This window comes from Periplaneta americana, chromosome 16, assembly GCF_040183065.1.
Source record: "Periplaneta americana isolate PAMFEO1 chromosome 16, P.americana_PAMFEO1_priV1, whole genome shotgun sequence".
In the NCBI taxonomy this organism is placed as follows: Eukaryota; Metazoa; Arthropoda; class Insecta; order Blattodea; family Blattidae; genus Periplaneta; species Periplaneta americana.
Genome location: NC_091132.1, coordinates 152,647,469 through 152,675,177, shown reverse-complemented (window position 1 = coordinate 152,675,177; position 27,709 = coordinate 152,647,469). Strand labels below are relative to the sequence as shown.

The following is a 27,709-nucleotide window of genomic DNA, read 5'->3' as shown; positions in this document are numbered from 1 at the left end:
TCCATAAGAAATGAGTTTATTGTAACATTGCCAGAACAGAATACAAGACCATTATGCTACTTATATAGTAGATGTTTCTGTGTATTAGAAATGGTGTTAATTGCTGTTAGCTTTTGTGAGCCGACTACTTTAACTGTAATTACTCTTTGGAAAAGTGTTCGTAGTATTTATTATATAATTTGGTACAGATAAGATCATCAGGCTTTGTCTTTACCTCTACCAGGATTTGGTTTCTACACTGTATCAGTCCTTAAGTCAACTACTACAAACACAGTGGTAATTGATAAAAGGGGTAGTCAATTTAAACACACTGCCAGTCAGTTTGAGAGGCTAGCCACTTTAGTTGTAATATTAACCAATCACTGAAGACATCATAACGTTTATGCCAACTATTTTTAAAATATGAGGTATGTTATGGTAATCAATGTCATCGATAAGTGTCAAGGGCCAGGTGTACCATTCCACTGAACCACTGAATGCCGCTTATGTTAGTTGTGACTCCAACTGCGACAGGAAGTCCACCAGAGACTTGTGATTCTTCTTTTGCGCCTGATGCAGTGGTGTACTCCCGCCATAGGTAGTTGCATGGATATCCGCTCCTCTTGCTACGAGAGCCTGCGCACCTTCCAGGTGGTTATTCCATGCTGCCCAGTGGAGAGGTGTTCCACCATATTCCGATCTTTCCTCCAAGAACGCTCCACGGTCCAACAATAAGTACAGCACGTCCGGAGAGCCGCAACCATAGTGCATGGCAGTAGCATTCCACTGCTTAGTTTTCCCGTTAATAGGCGCGCCGGCGTCCAGCAAGATTCGAACCACATCCACTTGGTTGTTGTCTGCTGCCGCGTGTAGAGGAGTCCTTGTGGTTTCATCCGCGATGGAGAAGTTTGTGCCCACCTGCAGTAGGCCCATCACCAGTGTAGCGTTACCGCTTGTGGACGCCTCAAGCAGGCGACGCTCCCTCTCAGACTTGCTGAGTGCAGCGAGTTCCTATGACAGACAAGGCGAATTACTGCATTCGTACCGGGTTTAATGACATTAGGCCTACCTTGATTTGCTGACGGTATAGCTTACTAAATGTTAATAAAGGTAGAATATTGTAAATTATACTAGAGTCAACCTCTGTGTTATTAGTATTTGTAGTCTATAAATAGAATTAAAAGCAGATATAATCAAAACTTTTATACAGAATGTCTAAGCAGGAATATAAAATACTTGACGATAATGTAGTTTGCGTCAACTTACATCAAGTTAACCTGATATAACTATGTTCAAAATTTTACGGTTGGGGAGATATAAGGGGGAGAAATACTGGAACGTCTTGCATTCCTTGTACTATGCTTCACGTGGCACGTTAGATCTTTTGCATACAGTAGCATCTGAACAACGGAACGCCTGCCGCAACACATACGAGTGAATACACGTTCAAATGACATTTAATTAATCTATTCGCATAGTGAATATGCAGACATCCTTTTTGTTTATGGATGTTGTGATGGCAATGCATTGGCTGCTGTTGAAGAAAACAGACGACGTTTTCACAATCGAAGAGCTCCATCTAGCTGTGTTTTCACGTGTTTACTGAATGTTATCTGATACTGGCAAGCTACCAAGTGTTCGTTTCATTGAAGTTGGAAAGAGAACCTGTACCAGCAGGCCTGCCTGATATTAATTTACAATTGAATCCTATAGATCACCTGTATCCAATTTCACAAATTGAAGTATTTTGACAGTAACTAGTGGCAAATAGTAGGAAATTTTCAACCAAACAGTGACTTTTAACAAACCTTTTGCTTTAAATTTATTGGCGTTTTGAATTCAAACTATATAAATCATTAGAATTCATTCTTAGCAAAGAATATGTGGGCATAACTCATTTGTGAACAAAATAGTCTTTAGGGGATCTTGAATCTAGAGAATTCAATTCATGGAATCCATAAAAAGGGCAACGTTAGTAATTTGTCTTGTGAAATTATTTTATTTTCTTACCGAGTTTGTACTAAAATATGAAATAAACTAATTTGAACAACACAAGTTGCAGCGTTTTCAATGTTCTAAAACGTAGAAATACACAGTGGCGTGTATTCCATAGAAGAAAAGTAAGCAGTGCGTACCCTGCATTTATGAGGAAGAAAATGATGAGATATACATATTATTTTGTACAGGATAGTCAATTACACTGATATAATTATAACATAATAGAAGTAATATTTACTATCGAAAATGTAGCAAGTGCCTCCTTTGGGCCAATGTCCATGCCATAGCTTAGTACGGTATTCCGTAGTATTATCACCACCATCCAGCACTGCGCGTCTCGCGGAGAAATCCCTACCGCAGTCGAGTCTCATTCATCCCACTACCACTTTCCAAACTCGCATGCTGTTTCGTTGGATGAAAGCAGGAAGCAATGTTTTGAACTGTTTTTCTTTCGCGCGCAAATAAAGTCTTGTTTGGTTTAGTGGCATTGAATCTACGCCCAATCCGAAATGATTTTTTTTTTTACAAAAATATTTATGGTTAACATCATATGTTGCGTTTCGTAAGTGTTTGTAACATTTTTTTTTAACTTGTTTAGTGATAAACTGAACTAGTGTTACAGTGAACTACTGTGCTGTATTAGGTGGCTGAGGTATCCAATTACATAAACTGATTATAACATTGATTCTTCGAAATGGAGACGGGTACCGGACCTCCAGCTAAATGTGATTGTGTAATATGTGATTTTCCTTGGTGTAATTTTTCTTCCCGGTCGTTTGAAAACAATCAATTAATTTTGCAGCAAGGTCGTCCAACTGCTCAATTAAATATTTGTACCAAAGTTAAAACTTGCGTGAGGCATTTTAATTCTAATTTGTATGTCACTTGACTGGTTATTCTTCAGTTCAAAAATTATATTACTTGACCTGCCTTCCTTTTTGAAACGATAAAATTATTTGGAATCACGACGGTTATAAAATGAACAATGTGCGCAAGGCTATAACAAAGCACAGTCTTTATCAAAATCACCTGCATGCAGTAATATTGAAAAAAAAAAAAAAACGTTTGGTACATCTATGATAGATCACGTGATAGATAATCAAAAATATGAGTGAGTGAGCAAAAGCATAATGAACTTGTTAGCAGAAACAGAGACATTACGAAACGTTTGATCGTTGTTGTTTGTGTTTAGAAAAGCAAGAACAAGCTTTCAGAGATCATAACGAGGGCAGAGATTCTGCAAATAGGGGAAACTATGTTGAATACTATACTATATAAGTCTTTGAACTGAACTTAATATTGTCACAATCGGTTTCTTATATCAAAGACTGCAGCGTATCCTCCTTAACTTTGAATTTACTGGCAACCATTTTTTAATCAACTAAGAGAAGTCATGTGATATATGAGGAAGTCAGGAAAAGATTGCCCAAAGAGTGGATCACATGCAGGAACATCAGTTCACGATTAGTAGGAACAGTTCGGAATATCGCGACCAGCTAATCTCATTGTTTTACAAAATATTTGGGGGTCACGGAGGCGTTGATTTCTGTCCGTGAGTTTTTAGTTTAATTGAAGGACTTTAACTTGTATTTTATGTTGACAGTATTTGAAAGTAATACTTTCCCTCTTACTGACGTGTTCTCTATATTCCAAACAAAGTCTCGTCATTTTGGTTATTGAGTAAATAAAGTCAAAGAGCTGAAAATAAAACTTGAAGCAAGACATGAGGTCTTTGAATAAATATGAGCCGTGATGGAGCTAAAAGGAGATGTAAATGAACCAGACAAAAAAGGGGTAAGATTAAATAAAGTACCGGATATTAAGATATCCTACAAATACCTGTTTTATAGTGGTACAATTTTATTTTTTAATAGCTCAACAACAGGTTCGAATTCTCTACGCTTTTCGAAACGCATGCCATTAATTCAGATCGGAATAAAAGGATGTGTCCCGAGATCGGTTTTGATTGCCATAAGGGTTAGGTACAGCTTACAGCAGTAAAATGTTTAGAATTATTCAACATTTTTTCCTCCATTACTGCACCTCGTACAAAAATGAAAATTGGTATGTCTTTCAGCTATACGAAAAAAATACTTTTACGATTTTAAAAAAATTATTGATATATTTTTTTTTAATTCATAATGTTGGTAGTTCACTGTGTAGTGATGAAGCGTTTCCCTCATAACTCATAAACTTGTTAGCTTTTTCATGTTCTCTCTCTTTTATTTTATTGCTGAAACTCATGTTTAAAATTTCGTGCTCTTTCAACAACATTCCTTAATAAATAATATTTTTTTTATTTTGTGTTAGAAGAAAATACTGATATTTGACCACTTTTTAAATTAATTTATTTTTATCAGACAATCTATCAAAGGCAGAGAAGACGTAATCTTGCATCATATTGTAGATATGACATGCATAAATTCACACAAAACATTTCATCATAGAATGTTGGATAGTTTTTGAGTTTTGTGGGAAAGGCTTTATCACTGCACAGTGAATTGAATTTTGAAAAAAAATAAATAAATAACGTAACATTTTTTTAAATAGTAAAAATATTTTTTTTCATATAACAGAAGGACAGTGTTTTACACACACTAATTTTCATTATTGTACAAGATACAGTAATGGAGGAAAAAAAATTGAATAGTTCCAAAATTTTACTGCTGTAAGTAGTACCTAACCCCTTAAAGAGAGTTACCCCAACATGTTTGACTTTTCTGCTCTTCGAACTCAATTAACTGCCACATATATATCCGACAACCTGCATAAAAAATGTTAATAAACTATTAGTTTTCATCTAATCAATCGATCTGAATGCAGCATTAGGAGAGGCAGTGAAATTCTGTGAATTTATTCTATCAATTCTTGCTACAAGTGCTTCCATAGAAAGAAGTTCCACTGCTTTATTGTTATTACTGTTATTATTATTGTTATTATTATTATTATTATTATTATTATTATTATTTTAATATATTATTCCTTAAGGATTCGGTACATTCAATTTTATGCTACAAAAAATCTTGCATTTATTACTGTATCCTTATTTATTTGTATCGTAATGTTTAAATTTACCTTTGCTTAAGGTCTACTGCTTACTCTATATAAAATACCATCACATGCTACTGGAAATACGTCTATAATACATCTCTCCATTTAAAAGCTCGAACGTCAATAACTTCCTGTTATATTTCGGACATAAATATAGGCCTATCAGTTTCTAGGCCTATCGATGTAGGTTAACTCAAACTACATTATCCTGAAGTATTTTACATCCAATCTTGAGGCACTCTGTACAAACATTTCTAGTTTAATAGTCATATTAATGTAATGATAGGCTACTGAAGTATTACTATGACGTTTTAACAGTTTTATTATATATGAAGATACATGAATCAATGTTACAGTGCTATCCAACGAAAAGTGGACTTCCCAGCTGCGCACACTAGGTCACTAATATTATCGGAAGATATGACGGAGATTTCCGCCAGTAAGCAGCTCATTTCCGTGTAGTTCGATATATATTGATCGTGTGTTGTGTTCATTGTGACATACTTTGTGAGTGAGTGTTAGTGTTTGGCAAATAAAAGAGAATGAAATGGCCTCCACTTTAGCAGAGAGAATGTTCGTTGTGAAACATAAAGTAAGAAAGAGAGATTACAAAAGTTTGAAGCTATCTCTTACGTAATATTGTTCCAAAATATTACAAAGAAGAAATTATTTGCCTAAGAGTAATATTAAGTTTCATTTATTTATTTTTTATTCATTTTTTATATACCATTGTTATTTATTAATTCAATATACTCACCATTATTTCATTGATTTATTAATTTAAACAATATTCTATATACTGTATTATATAGCACGAGCGGTGATAAAATCGGACAGCCGATGGCAGGCTCCAATATCGTTGGATATGTTTATTCAGACCAAAGATGTAAACAAAATTTTTTCTTCCTTCAAACATGGGTGAGACTCATATGTCAGAATCTCATGAAAAGAATTCCGCAACTGAGAGAAATGGGCTACTGAAGCATTTGTTTAGAAATAACTTAGTTATGTGCCTTGTGTAAATTCACAGATTGCAGAAAGTTTTCATCCATACGGTGTAGGATACAAAGTCAACGATTCTCAATATTTTTTAAGTCAACTGTCCGAAGACAGATTGGAATGTCACGAGTGACAACAATAACGCATAATTCATGAGGCAACTAATCCAAGAGATAATGAAGTATGTTGGCCAGTTTCTTTCCCCTTTCATTGCACAAATCGCTGACTAGTGACTGAAACGTGATTCTGAATTAATCTACCAATGATTTACTGTTCGCTCAACAAATAAAGAATCCTGTAAGCGATAGAACTATAAGTTACTTCTTCTTTTCATCTTTCCCCCATACAAATAGTGACAACTTTGATTAGTTTCTTTAGCACAATGTAACAATATTAGTTACACAGTCAGGCAGTAAGATCCATTTGTTTGCCCAACAAACAAAGAGACGCAGTGAAGGTTTTTAGCACTTTGAGACAACGGGGTAAGTGTTGCGAACAGGTTGTGAGAAGCAGTAGAGGGGAAAATTCGAGGAGTCATTAAAAGCAATATTGTTCCTATAGAGCTGAAGAATGATTAGCGGACTGAACACGGTAGTAATATCCAGACTTTATAACAGGAAGGTACTTGTTCTTACACTCATAAAGCACTGACATACAAAACCGTGTGCATTTGTTATACAAAATTTACTCACCGAATTTTTCACTAACAGACATATTTGAACAGAATAAAGTACTAAAGTGTAAATATAATAGTGTAATTTCCTAACGGAGGCTATAAAGTTATATTTTGTTATAGACTTCAATTCTTTACTTTGTTACACTAAATAATTTATTGTTTGTTTAGTCAAATGTCCATACACTTGTTTCAACCTCATAAGTGACACTAATAAGACATCACTCATGAGACAACTAAACAGACGATAATGGGAAGGTTGGCCAGTTCCTTTCACCCTCCATTGCAGACATAGCTGACAAGTAACAAATTACGTTAAGCAATATCGGAAATAATATATAATAGAATTAGTCGCAAAACCATTATACCATTGACTCATAGAAATTTTGTATTGTGTCCAAAATTAGAGGAAAAATTTGAAGTTATATGAAACATATTTTCTGAGTAGCTACCTGTAGGAAAATTAATTACTTGAATGTTATTATCAATTGCACAGCTAATGATAAAGATAAGAATCGAGGCATAATTAGTAATACGTTTTAAATATATTAATAGAAGAAGTGAAATATTATCCATACTAAATTTACTTGTGGCAATAGTAATATTATGCAAGATAACGATGAGCGATATTATGATTATTGAAGTAAAACTCTCCAGTTACATAATATATTAGCTTCACAAGTGGGAAGGCAGTATTTGTAATGAATATTAGAAGAAAGAGCAAATTGCTGACTTACCTTTCGAAGATCTCTCAGAGTGTCTTTACCATAATAAGCTTTTGACTGACTCTTCTCCAGTTTATCTAACGTCTTCAGTATATTATCTTCCTTCTTGTTTTGTAGCGCGTTGTGATAGTCTAACTTTTTCTCCATAAAACCGTTATGTTCCTGGATCTTCTTCTCCAGAAAATCTTTATAATTCTCAAATTTATCCCTTATAAATTTATATTGTTCCTCGAACCTTTTCTCCATTAATGCTTTCTGATCCAGGAACTTCTTCTCCAGAAGATCATTATAATCTTTAAATTTCTTCTTTATGAATGCATTCTGATCCTTGTGTGTTTCCTGCATAAGATTTGTTTGTTCCTGCCATTTCTTTACTAGCAAATTTTTATCATCGCCTATTCTTTTCGAAATCAGAATATTCTGCTCCTCGAAACGCGTGTCTAGAGTGTTTAATTTCTTCTCCAAGAAACTCTGTTGTTCCTGGAAGTTATTTTCGAGGAAGGAATGCGTCGCTTCAAGTTGTGTGTTGTACGTGGCGTTCAAGTCTAAGAGTTCTGCCACCGTGCCCTTGAGATTTCCATTCGTGGCATTCGTGATGTTATGTACGACCAGGTTGAACAACTGCAGCAATAACAACTGCAGAGGTGCGGGCACCGTCGTCTGCGCTTGGATTGAGCCGATGGACATAGTCTGCAAAAGAACACTTAATTACTGCCAGCGTTTAGAATACAATGCATATATCATACACAGAATGTACCTTTATTAGACCGAGAAATTTTGGGATCGGGTAGAGAACTTATTTTTAAATCATATTCTTAAAGAATCCCCGCCCGTACTCAGATGTTTCTTTCAGCGCAACAGAATATGCCTACCATGTAACTAATTATGTTGGTCGAACTGACAGAACAAAATGGAGGCGATCAGTTATTTCAAAATTAATAAGTCCAGATCGCGTATTCTGCTATAATTTCTGGCAAATTTAATGCAATGTAATAAGGATGTTGTCAGTTTGGAAATAGTTCCTAGTAAATGCTTTGAGCATCAAGACCCAAATACTACTAATCACTGCATGTGCATGTCCTCAAACTCGCTCCATACTAAACATTCCAGGATGTACTTAAGTATATTTAGGTTACCAAACTGCGTGGAAAGTACACTAAGCACAGGACATGCAGTTAAATGGAAAGGACCATGGTGTCTAACGTTAAAAATATGCTTCGAAATATGGAAGCATGCACCCTGCGACCTTGCTATTCATACCTGAAGTGTCAAAGGAGAGGTTCTCCACCTGATCCAAAAGTTTGTCAATCTAATTAAGATACATCCCATGTATAACTACGTACTCTCTTTCGTTACTTAGACTAATGATCAGATATGAATTTATTATTTTAATTAATGTTAACACACACTACTCAAAGATGTAAGCAGCAATAAATTATTTATTTTATTTGATAATTTCTAGGAATAAAATTTATATTCACTATATTAACATCCTAACTTTATCTCACATACAAGTTAAGTTAGTTTATATAATTTTTTTTATTTTTAGAGTTGAAAACTAAACAATGAATTAAATTGTTGCAAGTTCACTAAAATGGAGAAAAATTTGAAACAAAGCAAAAATAAAAAATGATACAGATTGAAAAGAATAAAAATTGCTAATAAACGAGTATGGCTTCCTGGGGCATATTTTAATACTAAACTTTTGGAATTCTCTGGTATCAGATAATCAATGTCTTCTGTAGAAGAATAGTGTGGAAGACTCCAAGAGTCTCTACATCCTCCATTTAAAGCCCTATGAATCACTCCATATATGCTCTATAGGGTTAAAGTCGTAGCTGGGCAGGTCAGGATAATAAAAAGACCCCTTCCTGCATGAACCATTCAGAAATCGTTGGAGTAGTGTGGCCACGGGGGTTTTCATGCGTGCAAGTGTAACGATCTCCTAGGGTATCAGCAAATGAACTTACAAATTGGTTGCAGAATAGAATGGAAGTAAAAATTATGATTCATTATTCTTTTTCGGAAGCCAAACACTGCTTATTCTGTGCTTCATCACTTCTTGGTACACCATGATTGTTTCTTGTATTTGTTTTGTTATATAGGAAGCATTGTTTCTTCCTGCGTTATTAATCTGATGCTTTCTCCCTATATGCCACATACTAAACGCACCCTAAGTTTTGTCATTTGATTGGTGGGACTTCGTCACGTGACTCACGTTCCACTGACTGGTTGTTCGATGCAGAAACGTCAACAGACTTCTAGCTAGGGAAGAGGACAATGCTCTGAGGAATGCGCCCAAAGAATTCAGGCTAGGGCTCCGCGATGAAAAGTTCGAGAAGGACTGTCGCCCTACTAAACAAGAGTCTGTAGTTACGTAAAGCCCTACTTGTACGAGTAGGCCTAATGCGTATGTTACGTGAAAACTTTCTAATTATTTGTCTGTGAATTAGCCAGACTTTGTTTTTTAAGAGGACATAGGATTAATGATGCATTGGAATTTTGATAATTTAGAGCTTCTCTTTGCAAGTTTAGTATGTGGCTTTAAGTTTAATAATTAAGTATTACGGCTTGGAGATATATTAATAAAATGGCTAGAGAACTGGGAAATAGTACCAAAATAATAGTCTTTTAAGTGTTCAGAGTTACTACGTGTCTTTACTGTAGACGGCTGTTCTTCAAATGGGCATATATGTCACGAAGTGCAGTGACATTAGTACTGTACCTACATAACCAATGCAATAAGTGTTGATCAGCAAATGAGCTAATGGAATTGTTTTGTATTATTTCAATGCTCGAAATGCGGAATGTAAAACATATTAAAATATAGACTGGATAGGATCAGACAGGAATTAACTATTGAAAATTTCAGTAATAGAGATCATAAAATTACATGTAAGCATAGCCTACTTCGTGCATGTAGGAATTTTACAAAAGAGGCAGCACTTATAGAGCAACATTATCGAACACTTATGCATATTGAAAGCACTGAACGTACTACACAAGCAACTGCAGCTTCAAATTCGAATCCCGTGTTAAATATGAAATCTGATCTGAACCAAATATTTGTGTCCATTGATGTTTCGTGATAACATTCCATTCAAAACGTTAGAAAATTTTAATGAGGAAACTTCTTCAGTTAAGGCTACAGAATCTATACTGTCTCAAAATTTATTAACAAATTTGAATATGATCAAAAATAATCTTGAAAATTTATCCAAAACATAGAAGTTCTGGAAATATCTAATTTGGAAGCAATGAAAGTTCTACAAATTGTGTTAAAACTGCTGCACATCATTGATATGACTGGGCCTTAACTGGCTGTTAAAAAAGTGACGAAATATTTTTGTAGTCTTCTCCAAAAAAATTGCAGTCATTCTGAAATGAGTTATAGAAGACATGCTCTTGTTAATTCTTATATACAAACTGAACAGAATACAAATTTTAATTTTGTGTCTTATCTTAAATATACGACCACCAATTCGTGCAATGTCGAAAGATGTTTATCGCAATATAAACATTGTCTTGGCAAATGGAGGGACTTTATTTTTGAAAACTGCTAGTTATATATTACTGTGCACTGCAGTAAATTACATAGAAATATGGATGACTTCTGTTTACTTGTATTCATATAAATTGAATACATAAAAAAGAAAATGTGGATTAATCACTCATGTTCAACATTTGATATCGGAGGTACTGAATTTATATTAAAATGCTACTGCGAATTAGTTTATAAAACATTATTAAATAAAATCATGTCTTATTTCAAATGTGCAGCTGTCAGCATAAACAGACTATAGCAAATCACTGTATGTGTCGCCAGCCTATGCTGTGCTTTTATGTCAGCCAGTCGCTCGCTCGTGGACAAAGTTAGTGCGTACCTAACTTCATTTCTACACAATTTTCTCTGGCTCTCTAATAATGAACGATTCTGAAAAAAATAAGTTTTTGTGCATTTGGTGTTCGTTGGTTTGAAGTTGCAATAATGCACATATTATGTACACTAACATTGCCACTGTTCGGAAACATTACCTAATTATGAATTAACATGGTCCCAAATCAATAACCATTTTCTGCAATACCATTACACCACAAATCACAAAACACAATACAGATCTGATAATATTTTTGTGGGAGATCATGATGTAAGCAAATATAATGAGTAGAGTCCTGCTTTTGGTTACTTTGAGCACAAGTTATGTGTACGTCTCCCTTTGTACGGAGAGCAAGGTGCGAGTCAACAGTTCTCGCTGCAGTGAAGTATTTCCCTCTCATGCTCCGGTAGCCCTACTTTGTGTTGACATCTACTCGTATTTACTCGTGTACCTGTGTGTATATGTCGCTGAATAACAGGAATAGGACTTATTTACAAAATACCGTTTGCAATTAGTAACAATAGTAACCAATGTTATTTCAATGCAGCTTATATGTGATAGAAATTACTATAATAAGGGAAAGACTAAACTAAACAATTTCCTTTCAGGAGACAGCACATTTTTTCCACACATGCAATGAGAGAACCATTCAAACTGAAATAAATATACGTTTACTGAAATATACGGTGCTATTCAAAAAGAAGGAGCAGATTTCAAATATTTATTTCTTCCAAACTATAAGAGATAGCAACACAATTCCAACGTTCCTGGACAGACGAAAGTCTAAATTTTGAACAGTCCGGGTAGAAGTTCTAATCACGACCGCATTGGCGCTATTGCTTGTTATGCGCGGCCGCATTGGCGCTGTTGATTGTAGTAAAATGGCGACACAATAGGAAAAAGCATTTTGTGTACTGTAATTAGCAAAACTAGAGTCCATTATTGAAGTTCAACGTGCTTTTCGCCGCCAGTTTAATAAACAACCACCTCGTCATAAGCAGATTTACCAGTAGCATCGAACATTTGTAGAAGATGGTTGCATCTGCAAACAGAAAAGCACGGGACGTCTACGCACATCGAATGAAAATGTCGAGCGTATTCGTACAGTTTATGAAAGGAACCAAAAAAAAAAAAAATCCACAACACGAGCAAGCAGAAAAGCGAACATTCCTTAACCAACGGTATGGCGAGTCTGCATATGAAGCCGTACAAACTGCAGTTATTGCAAGCATTGCATCCTGACGACCACAACAATGACACCATTCCAGGACGTTGGATTGAAAGAGGAGGAGGAGGAGGAGAAGATCAACTTCATTGCCGGTGGCCTCCCAGGTCTCCAGACCTCACTCCTTATGATTTTTACCTCTGGGGTTACGTAAAAGACCATGTTTTTATCCCCCCTATGCCTGACATTGGCCTTAACACTGAGTCCAATTTAATTCCATTCCGCCTTCTTTATTTATCAAACATAATTTGAAGCGTAAACTAATATTTAAATAAAATTTTCAAATAACTTACAGATTATTTGACCACAAAATTATTATATTATATTATGTGCTATAGAATATTTTTATATATTTATCAAAATATGTATTAATATTTTAAAATAAATATATTTAAATCACATTAGTACATGTATGTATTAGTACATCCTTTCATTGGTAGCGAATACTTGACAATTTACTGGTAAGTTACACATAGGCCTATTAGTACTTTTGTGAAACACAATCATTAAAGTTGATTGGTAATAATTAACAAAATAAGCAAAACACCAACCCTCTTCCGAAATACTGTAGTGTAAGAATCGTCCACTAATTATATTCACTAAGCTATCGATTTCAAGTCTGGAGCGGTAAAGTACTACTTAGAAAAGTCTTTTGTAGAACAGAAACTTAGTATTTTTACTACCTAGTAATAATTTACTTGTAATGTAGAACACCATACCTTTGTGGAATGGGCCACTGGCCTAGTTCCTCATAAGTGGTGTCTAGTTAGTATAACTTGAGAGTTTCAGAACTGTCTTCGGACAGTTGACTAAACGAAGAAACAAAAATATAACATATAATTATGTATATATAAATCACATACCATATTATACAGAGTGATTCAAAAGTCCGGCGACATAGGTGAATTCTGTTATTAGTGCAGATAGCGAAAAAGGGAAAAAGGAGAAATTTGTTGGAAATATGTAGTTTTCAATCCAACGTGCTTGAATTTCAGCATAGAATATACCGTTGATACTGTACACAAGTACGACTCTCCTGCCAGTCATAATGCTGCCAAATAGTGAATTTACGCCAGTTTTACTGGATTTTAGATACCTACGTATTATTTAAAGGAGGCTTGTTTAGGGGTATTGTAACAAGCTGTTTGTTTTACTATGATGGTTTATTAGCCGATCACCCAACCCTTAAGCTGGAGGATCACGCCATATCGGTTGTCCGCGACTGCTTATTCAATAGGCTATATTCTTATTGAATTGGAATTCCTAAGAAACTAGTTCGCTTAATTAAATTGTGCCTCATGAGACGTACATCAGAGTCTATATAGGTCAGATTCTGTCTGAAATTTCTGTAGTTCACTACGGACTAAAGCAAGGAGATGCACTGCCAACTTCAAATTTTTAATTTTGCTCTGGAATATGCCGTTAGGAAAGTTCAGGATAACAGAGAGAGTTTGGAATTGTAAGGGGTTACATCAGCTGTTTGATTATGCGGATGACGTGAATATGTTTCTTTAGTTAACTGTCCGAAGGCAGGTCTGAACCTCACAAGTGATACCAAGAAGGCATTATTGATGAGGCAACTAGGTCAGGAGATGATGTGGTAGGTTGGTCAGTTCTTTCCTCCTCCATTGCATGCATCGCCAACTAGCTACATATTACAGTATTCAGATTTCAGATGCTTACAAACAATTGTCCTTCCTCTGACACATATCGTCAAATGAGATGTACTGCTTGATAATAGATATAATCAGAATCTCAATCAGAGGACAATACGTTAGGACAAGATCCACATACTATTGGGTTAGGCCTAAATACGGGAATTTTACTAGACGCAAGTAAAGAGATAGGTTAGAAAGTAAATCCCGAAAAGACAAAGTACATAATTAAGTCTAGTGACCAAATCATAGTACGAAATGGAAATATAAAAATTGGAAATTTATCCTTTGAAGAGGTGGAACAATTCAAATATCTATGAGCAATAATAAACATACAATATGTATGTTTATTATCTAACCCATTAACATTGTTTTAATTGACCTTACATGTGTGAGTTATCTATGAGCAATATTAACAAACGACACTACGGAGAAAATTAAACGCAGAATAAATATTGGCACTGTCTGATACTATTCGGTTGAGATTTCGTCATCCAGTCTGCTCTCAAAAAAAGCTGAAAGTTTGAATTTATAAATACATTAGTACGTTATTTTTATGACGTTTTATCAACATTTTAGGTTATTTAACGTCTGAATGAGATGAAGGTGGTAATGCCAGTGAAATGAGTCCGTGACCCAGCACCGATAGTTACCCAGCATTTGCTCATATTGAGTTAAGGGAATACACCGGAAAAAACCTCAACCAGGTAACTTGCCCCGAGCGGGAATCGAACCAGGACCGCTTGGGTTTTGCGGCCAGACGCGCTAACCATTACACCACAGGTGTGGAGTGGACAACAGTATACTGTTGGTTGTTCTGTATGGTTTTGAAACTTGGACTCTCATTTTGAGAGAGGAACACCAACCAAGGATATAAGAGAATAAGGTGCTTAGGGAAATATTTGGGATTAAGACGGATGAAATTACAGGAAAATGGAGAAAGTTACACAACGAAGAACTGCACGTATTATATCCTTCACCTAACATAATTAGGAACATTAAATCCAGAAGTTTGAAATGGGCAGGGCATGTAGCACGTATGGGTGAATGCAGAAATGCATACAGAATGTTAGTTCAAAGATTTCAAGGAAAAATACCTTCCTTGAGGCCGAGACGTACATTTGATGATAATACTAAGATGGATTTGAGGGAGGTGGGATATGATGTTAGGGACTAGATTAATCTTGCTCAGGATAGGGACCGATGGTGGGCGTATGTGAAGGCGACAATGAACCTATGGGTTCTCTAAAAGCCATTTGTAATAATTAATTAATTAAGTTGTGTTGTTTAAGTGAGAAAAATAGTTGACATGCAGAGTTAAGCGGTTATTTAAATTATCATATTACAAAGAAGCATTTCTTTACATTGCTAGCATAAGAATTCAGGGAAATGTCATTGTTGCCTGGTTGTTTTCCCTGAACTTGTATTGGCAACTGCTAATTTATTATCGTCATAATTTTGTAATTTACTCGATACGCTAAGTATTTAAAATCCGTTAGAACTATTGGAACAGTCACTAATGTGGCAGACTGAGACAGGTGGTTGAGTCGTACTACTGTGGTCTCCTATTTGTTTGAAGGCTATAATTTTTAATATTCCACAATAAATCATCTTACAGACATGAAAAGAAAGTTTTACATCGCCTGTTCCACTTCAAGCAATGTCCACAAAAACATTTGAAAGCTACGCTTTTAACTGTCTATAAAACGTAAACAATGTTGAGAAACAGTAGAAGTCTACTCTAGAAACCGATTGAAAAAGTAAACAGATGTAAACAGAAGTGCAAGAAATTTCATCTCTCAACCAATAGCTCAGGGTAAAACAGTTTTATTTCATTCCATGGAAGTTGAACAATGACAAGGCGGTCAATTACGAACTTCAACCGTGTGAGGATTGTTTCTCTGTCAGGAAGGACTGTCAAGGCAAGTAGCGAAGCGCTTAGGATTGAACCAGAGTGATGTGGTACGAACCTGAAATCGCTTCCGAAATAAAGGTAATGTCGACGACATGTCTCGTAATGGTCGTCCACGGGCAACAACAGAATGTGATGACCGATATCTGCGAATTATTGCCATGAGAAACTCTGAGAATACTGTTGGCATGATTAACAATGACTTTCAAACTGCGACAGGAAGACGCGTATCCAATCAGACTGTACGAAACCGATTACATGATATCAGACTGCACTCCAGACGTCCATGTCGAGGCTCAACTCTTATACCTAGACACCATGGACAACGTTACACCTGGGCAAGAAATCACCAATGGACTGTACAAAATTGGCACTAAGTTTAATTCACGGACGAATGTCGAATATGTCTTGTGGCAGATAATCATCGACAACGTGTGTGGAGAGAATCAGGTAATCCTATACGACTCAGACACCCCTACAACCGAATGGAGCATGTGACGGGTCAGTGATGTTTGGGTTGGCATTATGTGGGGTCGCCCGACACAATTCGTGTCGATCCAAGGAATGCTGAGGTCTCCACAGTATAGGGACAACATTCTTTAAACCATAGTAGAACCGTTTAATTAGCACTTTGGAGAAGGATTCATGTTTATGGACGATAACTCCAGAATCCTTCGTGCGGCTGTCATCAATGACTTCCATAATCGTCAAGGAATTGCCATCGCGTCCTGACCCTCCACGCAATCTCGAAGACATATGCAGTGTTGCTGTTGAAGAATGGGACGAATGGATCAACAATTGATAAATGTGCTGTAGACAGTATGCCACGAAGAGTCCAAGCATTAATCAATGCAAGAGGAAGCACTACACTCTATTGAAGTTTCTAGGATAGAGATTTGGTACTCCAGCCAATACTCAATTTTCATTTGACCATCCACACTATTGTTATAATTTTGTCTACAACTGTTAAAAATAAATAAATCTTAATTCCTTACCTTTCCTTGGTCTTGTCTTTTATTGAAGGTCTGGTTGACAAGTGATGCAAAACTTTTTTTGATGTGTGTACATATGGAAGCTTTGACAAATACTTGTAGAAATATTAATTTAATATTTTTAAAAATGAATTATAAGAATAGGTGTAAATTTATGAATTTTATTAACGTTTTCATTGTTTAGATTGTGGCGAAAACTTTGCTAACATTTTACTTACCTTTATCAATATTGTTAAACTGTTGGTTCTTGTTTGGGTTCACTACTGTATTTTTGACAATAATTTAGATGATTGCTACAACATAATAAAAAAGAAATATAATTATACGAAATATTGAGTGTACATTAAGTAAAGAATAGAGGGAGACAGATACAGTAGGAAACCACTTACAATTTTGTCTCCATTATACTATGAGTGGCGTCATCGTATTACAATAAAATGGGACAATTTTATCCTTGTATGTTTCCGCTAAAGCTTTTCACGTTAAACAATTATCTCATAGCAATAATTAAGATGCAAGAACTTTGTTATAAAACATTGAAACGGGATCTTATCTAATAATAATCAGCACATTTTCATCCACCGAATGGGACTTACAGATTATATACAGTATGTCCCCACTTTTAGCCATTTACTTATCTCTTCTCGCAAGAACTTTTCCTAAAATTTGACAGGAAGCGTTAGAAGTGATTTCTAGTATTTAATGGTACTGAGAATACACAGCTGCACATTGCCACTAATATCTGTGGAAATGTATGGTTGAGATAATTTAGGCAAGTTTCGTTAATAGTACGTTTCGCTGTACTTGTAATTAGGCTCAGAAATGATTTCAAATAACATAATCTTTCTTCTCTAAGGAAAAAATTTCAGGTACCTACGTAATTTTTTATTTAGAGTTGTAACATGCCCTTTAAGTTAAACATATTAATAACAATAAAATACTTTATGTAAATAAATACTTTTGGAAATAAAAAAAATGGAAGAACCAATGTAGGCTAATGTTGAAGATTTATTTACACACACATACGAATTTAGCTCTCGCTATGAGAATAGGCTATATTTAGCACTTACTGAACTTGGTTGCATACAGTCCACACGTTTCTTTCTTCGCTTCGGCTGTACTTGACTCTGAGAACTGAGCTGTTGTGTGAAGGTGACTAGAAGCAGAGACCAATGACACCAGTATTTATATCTGAATATTAAGCATTGCTGAAAAAAGATTGCGCTTTTTCTCTCGTTTGAACTTTCTGTAAACTTGAACTATGTAAGGTTATTTTTGTACCAGATGGCACAATCTCGACTTACACAACGCAATAACAAATAAAACATAGAAAGTCATATGAATTAGAAAAAAAAAATGTACTTCAGTTTTTGTTTTACAGTTGCAACCAACATTCCCTCCGAGGTTTATGAAATGTAGACTAATATTCACCACATGATTGTAGTAGAAGTGAATTTCATATACGTTCCAAATTTTGATTAGTCCCTTAATTTCTTCATTATCTGCTAATATAAACAGGTTGTCATTTTATGAACACATATCCTCTTGATCAGAGGTCTCCAAAAAGCGTATCGTCATTCGTGCTCTCGATGCTGCCCGCCGAACACAATGTGCTGTAAGGCTAGAGAAGAGGGAGAGACTGGTACCTCAACAGATGGGAGCGATCAGTGGGGGATCGCGGCAACGGTCTGCTTATGTTTACAAATAATAACATCAAAATAATAAGAAATATCATACGTTTGTTTATTATTTTGACATACTAATAAGCTAGAGCACCGTCTGTTACTATTGTCACAAGCCATTGCAAATTCAACCTGTTCTATGGTGCTTTCAGTGCCTGGAAAAGATCTTCTCTATTTGTATTTTGTAATTACATCTAGAAGACATTCAGGCACAGTAAAATGTTGACTAACGACTCGGATGAAAATGGCTAGGTGAGCTTTGTCATTTCTGACTGTGCTTTCGTCCAATGCATGTGAGTAAGCTACAAACTGGTTAATTGTGGTTTCGACATCAGATTTAATTACATTTACAATCTTGAAATTCCTTCTCTGAACTGTAATTGGAAACAATTTAATTTTCTTAAACTTTGACTTTGTTCTGGACACAGTATTTTAGTAACGTCCTGTATGCACTATTTTACAAACGATGCTTCTGTAAAGGGCTTCATTGATTTTCCAATGTTCCAAGCTAGAACACAGCTAGCAAGATGCTTTTTCTGTTTAAGACTGAGGACACGTGTGTGATTTGTGTTCGTATTGTCTTGTTTTATATTTAAAAAATTATTTGTAGGCCTACACATCTCACCCATAATTAAACGAAAACTATATGTTTGTCATGCGGAACTGAGTGTAAACGTTTTGTAATATACTGATTATTATGCATAACCAATAGTTATACAGATGCCCCAAAATAAATTATTTTCACATGTCCAGCATACCTGTAATTGTATGATATTCTTTGTGAAGAGTCGAGTATTGTCGTAGCATGTTGAATTTTAACACACCCTTAAGAATTTTCAAACAAATTAAGCATTTCACATTCTCCCCACTAACACAAAAAATTTCTCTTCCTATTCATCCTTGAATGTACTATGTCCATGATTAGAAGACATTGTGAAACGGTAGAACACTCCGACCAACACAATTATAATTTTTTTTGTTTTTTTTTGTTTTTGTTTTTTTCTTTGTTTTGTTTTGTTTTTTGTTTTGTTCTTTTTTTGTAATTTTTTTTTCTCTCTCCAGTCATTTACCATCGCAAAGATATGAGATATCACAGAATACAATGCATTAATTAACAAACAAAACAGAAAAATAAGATCACAGAACAATCCGTCTTTTCTAAATTACTTACAATATTGTATTGAAAGAAGAAGATTATATTTCAGATAGAGAAAACAATAATAACAGGGTCACCAATTAAATTGAACACCTCGCTTATAACACTTATGCAATAGAGGATTGTAAACCTAAGTGGATTAGCAGGGCATAGTATGTTCAAACTATTTCTCCTTACTCACATATTATTGAGGAAATTGCCATAAAATTTTTTCCCGTGTTTTTTATTATAGGCTTTGTACCTCGAACGTTTTAGAATTTCCATAAATTCTTCCATTTCCATTTTCCTGTTGTAGTCCATTATTAGGAATACTACATTGCTAATGATCCAAATCACAGCATTATGTTTTTGAGATTGCAAATAATGAAAGTCAGGTTGCGTAATCATGCTAGGTTGTATTGATGTATATGGTGTGTTAAGCCATATACTTATTATATGTTGGATTTTGTACCAGATTTCCTTAACTTTGTTACATTCAGTTAGACGGTGGATAACAGTATCTATCTGGGCACATATAGAGCATAGCATAGTTTGTGATCTTTTGATTTTATATAATCGGAGGTTCGTTGGATATATATCATGAACAGCTTTAAACCAAGATGTTTTTAGTTTTGCAGGAATCAGTTTATTTGTAATATTGGTCCACACTCTATTCCAATTAACCTGGGGGTAGTAAGACATTATTCTCATAGGTTTATCGAACGGGGAAGCGTTACAAACCGTTTCGAGATACAGTTGGTATATTAACCTTGTTGATATTTGGTTACCATAGTTTGTGAGTTGTAAACTATTAATACTTTTTAGTATTTGATGTACATAATCAAAGTCTGTATCATTTTTGGTACCTGACTGAAGGGCGTTTTGGAAGAATGTAAACATTTTAGCTGCTATATTATCCGTCTGTTGTTGTTTTAGGTAACGGGATACTAATAAGGAAGCACATTTAGTTGGAATTTGTATGAAATGTAATCCTCCTTCTTCTCTTCTCTTAATGGCTGTTGAAAGTGGCACCCTAAATATGGCCCCTTTCCAGAGATACCATGTGATTGCTGCTTGTAATTGTCTGGAGTAGTTCATGGGAATTGGTATGACTTGAGCCACATACCATATGAGAGACAATATATAAGTATTAAGGATTAAGATTCTGTTGTTTAGACAGTTTTCTCGCGGGTAAGATGTTTAAGTTTTCCCTTGATCTCTGCTACTATGGGATTCCAATTCAGATCTTGAATTTTATTCCAGTTCGATGAATATATGACATCAAGAATCTTTAGCTCGTCTGTTGTGAGAAGTGGAGGACAGTGGGGTGGATTTTCCCATTTCCCTAATGGTAGAACACGTGATTTAGAAATATTTATATTTAAACCCGAAACTTCTTCAAATTTTTGTAGTATTTGCCACATTCTAGGTATTTCTAAGTCATTATATAGTAATATGTTTACATCATCAGCATATGACAGTGTCGTTAGACGTGTATTTTGCAAATTTAATCCTGTTAGACTTTGGTGGAGATATTCCAGTAAAGGATTAAGTGCAATTACAAAGAGGGACATGGATAAAGGGCAGCCTTGTCGAACTGAACGGTTTATAGCTATCGGTTTGGAATAATGTCCATTAATTTGTAAGGTTGATGAGATATTGGTATAGAAAATGTTTACTTTTTTTATAAAATTAGTATCAAATCCATATCGTTGAAATGTATGAAATAGGAAATCATGTCGAATTTTGTCGAATGCTTTTGAGAAATCTATGGAGATTAAGAGGCCCTTGTGTCCCAATTTAGTATGGTATGCTAACAGGTCTCTAATGGCATTTGTAGCATCAAAGATTGATCTTGTTTTAACTCCAGCAAATTGAGTTTCATGTATGATATCTTGCAGTATTGATTTAAGACGATTATTAACAATTCGGGCTAAGATTTTATAGTCAGTATTTAGTAGGGTAATCGGCCTATAGTGTTCAGCTGTTTTGGGATGTGGAATCTTTTTTATCAGTACCATTATTCCTTGGCGTTGAGAAGGGCATAACTCTCCTTTCTGAACTATTTCATTTAAGACATGTGTGAATTCATCCCCAAGAATGTCCCAATATTGCTGATAAAATTCATTAGTGATACCATCCGATCCGGATGACTTGTTTGCTTTCCCTTGAAAGACTGCTATTTGAACTTCTTCTTTTGTGATAGGTGCATTAAGCTGTTTATTTTGTTCAGGTGTGACATACCTTATTGGATTAGGATTAAACGTTTGAGGAACATGTGCAGATTTATAATCAAACATATCGGTAAAGTACCGATGAAAGATAGTAATTATATCCTTTTGTTTACTATATTCCATTTTTCCATCTTCGATTTTAGTAACGAAGTGGGATTTGCAGCGTTTTCTTTCCTTTACCAAATGGAATATGTTCATTTTATCTTCTTCTTCTGCTGAAATAATTTTACTAGTCACTATTGTTCTCTCCATCCTTCTTCTGTATATTGTTCGTATCTGGGCTTTAATATGACTTAACTTTGCTTGCATGGGAGCATACTGAAAATCTGGACGTTGCAAATCGCGGATACATTGAAATAGAAAATTTAATGTTGTATTCTCATCCCGTTTCCTTTCCATCCTCTATATTTGAAGAAAGAATTAATCTGTTTTTTTTACATATCTATCCCACCAGTTAGTTTTCGTTACGTATTGGGCCTGTTTTCTTATCCATTTTTGCCATTCAATAGTGAAGTCTTCTTTTATTTTAATGTCTCGTAACAATTGACTATTGAGTTTCCAAAGTGTTCGTCCACGCGTGATGAAGGAAATTGGGATTTTAATCGACACAATCAAAGCGTTATGATCTGTAAAAGGGGCAGGAACAATTTCGGAGCTCCTTATACTATTTTTTAAATCTGTGGAGACATATATTCTGTCGATACGTGATGCCGACTTGGTAGTGTGATACGTAAATCCCGCAGTTTTATGCGTCACTCTCCAGACGTCGGTCATATGAAAGTTGTTGATAATGTAATTTAGGGCCGGTGATTTAGGTGTACTACCGGTGCATTCGATTGAGTCAAGTACGCAATTGAAATCGCCTCCCATAATATATTTATTGTGTAGTTTCGAGAGTAAATACGTAATGTCTATTGTGAAGAACTCTTCTCGCAATTTTTTCTTGTGAGTACCAGAAGGAGCATAAATAGAAATAAAATGAGTCCCTTGATACTCTCCTAGGATGGCTCTACCATAAGGGAGTTTTTCTATATTTGCCATTTCTATACCCTCTTTTACCATTATTGCTGTGCCTCGTTTATTTATGCCAATATTACTGTAGGTATTATATCCATTAATTTGGATTATATCTTCGTCAACTACTTCTTGTATGAGGGCTATTTCTATGTCATGAGTATATAAGAAGTGACGGAACATGTCCTTCACTGGTGAATATGATCCACATATGTTAATGGTAGCAATTTTTCGAACTAAAATATTAGGGTAGGGGTAATTCATAAGTAGATTGGTACTGATAATGTTATTAATAGAAAAATAATAGCAAAGGAAGGTTAGTGTTGTTATTGCAATGGTAATATGGCTACCGAGGTTAACAATATTATATGAATGAGGAAGAAATTTCCTATGAGTGCCATTATAGAACAGCTGGCAAAGAAAAAATAGCTTTCATTACACTTATTATTTCCAAATAAGGCACTGACATTTGCAAGGGGATAGCTATAGCCATGCAATTGAAAAGAAAACATTGTTTCCTTGCGTATATGGTATGCCAGGTTTGGTTAAATTAGCTATTCCTGACAGGTAGGTTCGATATTAACATAAACATTATAATTTTAGATACAAGTGAACTCTGAATTATGTATTTCCTGCATAAAGAGTATGGCGATGTCGTGTGCTTTCGGAATTTTATTAAAACCATGGATGTTTGCTGGCGAAGAACTGCCACCGGATTTTAAGGTTGTTACAATCAAACGTAAGCGTCATAAAAAGCATCTAAATATTTTAGCATACGATATGCGCCATGTACATATGTTATAGAAATACTTATGCAGTGATGACTTATGATTTTTTTAAAGTAGGAAGAAAGATTTGCCTTCTTCTGATTTATATGGATGCTTTCTATTACTAGTATATGTTTTTGTAGATTTGGCAGGAGCTTTGTCTACGTGTCCATGTTCATTACTTCCTATTTTCCTGGTAAGGTTATGATTCACAACTTCCATTTCGTCGCTCCATATGGTGTTATTGGTCGCTGTCAGTGTTTGTAGTCGAGGATCTTGAATGCAGTCCATTGAGAAAAAGGGATCCTCCCCTCATCTTCACTTGGAGCAGCTCCTGTATCTTGAATCATTGTTTGTGGGTTGTGAATGTCACTTATCCCATGAGGTGAAATCGCATCAAGTCTATCTCTAGTTTCTTGTGAACTGCTTTTAGTTTGCTTGGGAATTTGCTCCGAACGCTCTTTCTTACGACGTTTATTGTCAGGAGTCTCATCCTCATTTTCAATTGAACTGTTCTCAGTAACTAATACGATATCGTTTTCGTCAGCCGAGTCGGTTTCAGATTCGTTCTGTATATTAGTAACTTCATCATGTATGCTTGGTTGAGTATTCCGATGTACGTCAATCTTGTCAGCTAACTCGGGATAATCAGCAGCTATATCTCTATGGCTGTCGGATAGTCGTTCCTGATGAGATACTAACATCTCGAGGTCATTGGTCTTGTTTACAGTGGATGTAGTAGGCAATGGGGCATTCGTCTGTCCGTGTGGTTCATTCTCGATATGATTACCAATTATCTCATCTGTAGACCCTCGCGATTGTAGTATATCACTAAAGGTAAGCTTTTTTCTTGGAGCTACAGTGACGGGCTGACGGAAGATACGTTGTGGGCAATGAGAGCGAACATGTGAAACACTGCCACATTGATAACAAGTTTTTTCTTGCCCGACATATGTAACATACGCTTCATAGTTGGCAATTATTAAGGAAGATGGAATAGGCTTTTCAACTGACATCTGTATAATACGTATACCAGTATCAACCGCGAAACGATATTTATGTGTCCACTTTTCATTGACAATTGATTGCACTTTACCATAATTCATTAATGTATTTGTAATCCTGTCGTTTGGCACCTCTGGTGGAATGTTAAATACCCTAACTGTAGTCATGTCGTCATCTCCTGATGTTATTATAACTGACACAATTTCACCATTTTGCAATTTTATATTTGTTGACCCTTCATCTTTCCGCAAATAATTTTCATATACACTGCTACTGGTAAATTTCAAATAAACCGCATTCTGTTTACTAACTAATTGAATAGCTTGTAAGTCCAATTCTCGTACCTGTAAATATTCTGCAATCCACTGGTGAATTTCTATTGCTGTTGGTCGTTGTTGTTCCTTGTTGAATGTTACTTTCATGGTATTCACTCTATTAACCTTAGAGCTCATATTCGAAGCACTCTGCTCTATGTACTGTATCAAACTGGACGCACACAGCAGAGCTTCACCACACAACCTCACCCGAGCGCTGTCAGAGCGCGACTGATTATGGCAGTCCGCCACTGCTCTTCGTTTGCGCATAAACATTGAGTACAGTACAGATGGAGATGGGTGAGTCAGAGCGCGCTCATTACGTACTGGCTTCGGTTCTGTTCAGGGGCTTACTCGCGAGTACGCTTTTGGAGACGTCTGCTCTTGATTATAAGTCACTTTTATTATACTTTAGTTCATTTCATCAGTACATGTATATTACAGTTGTATGTATTGTACGAGTATAATTAATGTATTATTTAGGGGACATAGTTGGAAGGAAAAGATAATAATGTTCCAAACTGCGAGTGTGAAATTTTATTGTTTGATGTACTAAGAATATTTTGTTTGAAATAATTTTTTAAGGGTTTGAGGATGCATGTGAGTGTTCTCTAATTAAACAGTTCTGTGTTTCTTATTCTTTTAATAATACTTAATGTTCACAGACTCCATGTTCCATTTTCCAGGCATCTCTATTTATTAATTATGGAATAAAAGACAGAAGTAAGTGTTCTAATGAAGGTTGCTGTTTTCCCTTCAAGTTTGTGCAGACAACCGCGAAATATTATTTATGTTGTTCTTCCAAACAAATCTTTCCAAATATTTATTCTCGTGTATTCGAATTCTTTCATTGTAATTTTATACTTCGACTACGCCAAACAAGAAATTCACATTCAGTATTGTAGTTCTTTGTTTTTTTTTTTTAAATAGATTTCGCACACTTTTTTGTCCGCCTGAGAAGAAAAAGACTTTTTTCTTCTTTTTTGATAATCGATTCACTAAATAATCACAGGCAGCCACTCCCATATCACCTGTCAACACTTCTTCTGCTGTAACTTAAAATAAATTAATTTAGCGAATTCAAATACCGATACATAACTTTAAAAATTTAACACCTTCCTGGAAAACCTCGGCAACCAGACTAACCATCTCCTGCTACCGATAATGTTTTATCATATTATGTTAAAAAATATAAATATGTTTCCCTTTTATCATCTTAACATTTTATAAAAATTATTTGGTGCCACTACAATGCTCACAATTTTATTATATTTTGTCGTACACAGATCTTCAAAATGTTTCAAAATATACTCATTAACTTGATGCTATTCGCACTATATAACGTAAAGTAGCAATGCACGCATACTTCTTTTTATAGACTACTTTCTGTTCTTCTCCCCGACATTTTTATGAAAGTCATATACACACATTACAGCAATCACAAATTATTTCAACAAACAACGTCGTGTCATTAGGCCTACCATAATAACATATTTTTAACTAAATTTTGCACATATTACAATACTTTATGCTCTTGAATCATGAGACATTTATTGTTTTATTTTTGAAGTTCAGTATTATTCTATATTTCAAAGAATAGTCACTGACATGAGGAAAAATGCTTAAAAAATTCTGTAGGTTACAGTTAGGGCACAAACCTAGGTGTATTACACTACACTTGGGGTATCTGCACATACATCTTATATTATAATCATGTATGAAATATAGTATAGTATACTATACCCTGAGGACTGACTAGGTAAAATAAGAGTGGAAATGTATTAGCAACAATAAAATCAGTATTTTCAGACTCTTCTCAACTTATCTTCAGCACTTCTCAGAGGATTCTGATTCATAAGAGCTATAGTTTAAAACATTATTTTGCAACCAATCACCTATTATTTCCTTATTAATTTCTGATTACAATTAAAATAATTTTCGTGCAATTTCATTACCAAATTCGCATACAACCTCATTAATATCTGATTCTAATAATTATTCAAGGAATGAAAAAATTTTCGTGCTATTCCTCATTATTCCTTTACTTTCCGGATGATATTCAAATGCTAATATTGGTTGACTGTGACAGTCTATAACATTACTAGCTATTCACAGTTGGTTTCATGGTAGAAACTATATCTGATTCTAATAATTTTACTGTACTTGGGAGTTTTCATTTTACATTAATATATATATATATATATATATATATATATATATATAATTTTTTTTTTTTCAATATTTGACTTTGTTTACAGTCTCTCAGACTTAAAATGTAAGTGGCATAGAATTTCCCTCACCTTGACAAAAGTCCTCTTTGAGAAAATTTAGCCCATTTCCTACAACATTTTGGCGATCGAGATCGATTCGTAAATGTAAGAAAATATTTGTTCTTACTACAATCCTCAGATTTCACTTTTTATGTTTCAGCCATACACATTGAACAAAGGTAGTTTTCTTTTTTTTTTTTT

At 35.0% G+C, this 27,709-nt stretch overlaps 1 protein-coding gene across 1 annotated transcript; it reads right to left on the bottom strand.

The window, feature by feature from the left end:
* LOC138691368 (ankyrin repeat domain-containing protein 1-like) lies at positions 1-27,432 on the bottom strand. Its single transcript, XM_069813271.1, has 4 exons — positions 25,269-27,432; positions 18,158-18,243; positions 7,438-8,115; positions 1-990 (listed from the first exon to the last, which is right to left on the bottom strand). The coding sequence occupies exons 2-4, from the start codon at positions 18,170-18,172 to the stop codon at positions 484-486; spliced, it is 1,200 nt and encodes a 399-aa protein (XP_069669372.1). The 5' UTR covers positions 18,173-18,243; positions 25,269-27,432; the 3' UTR covers positions 1-483.
* Positions 27,433-27,709: the final 277 nt, after the last annotated feature.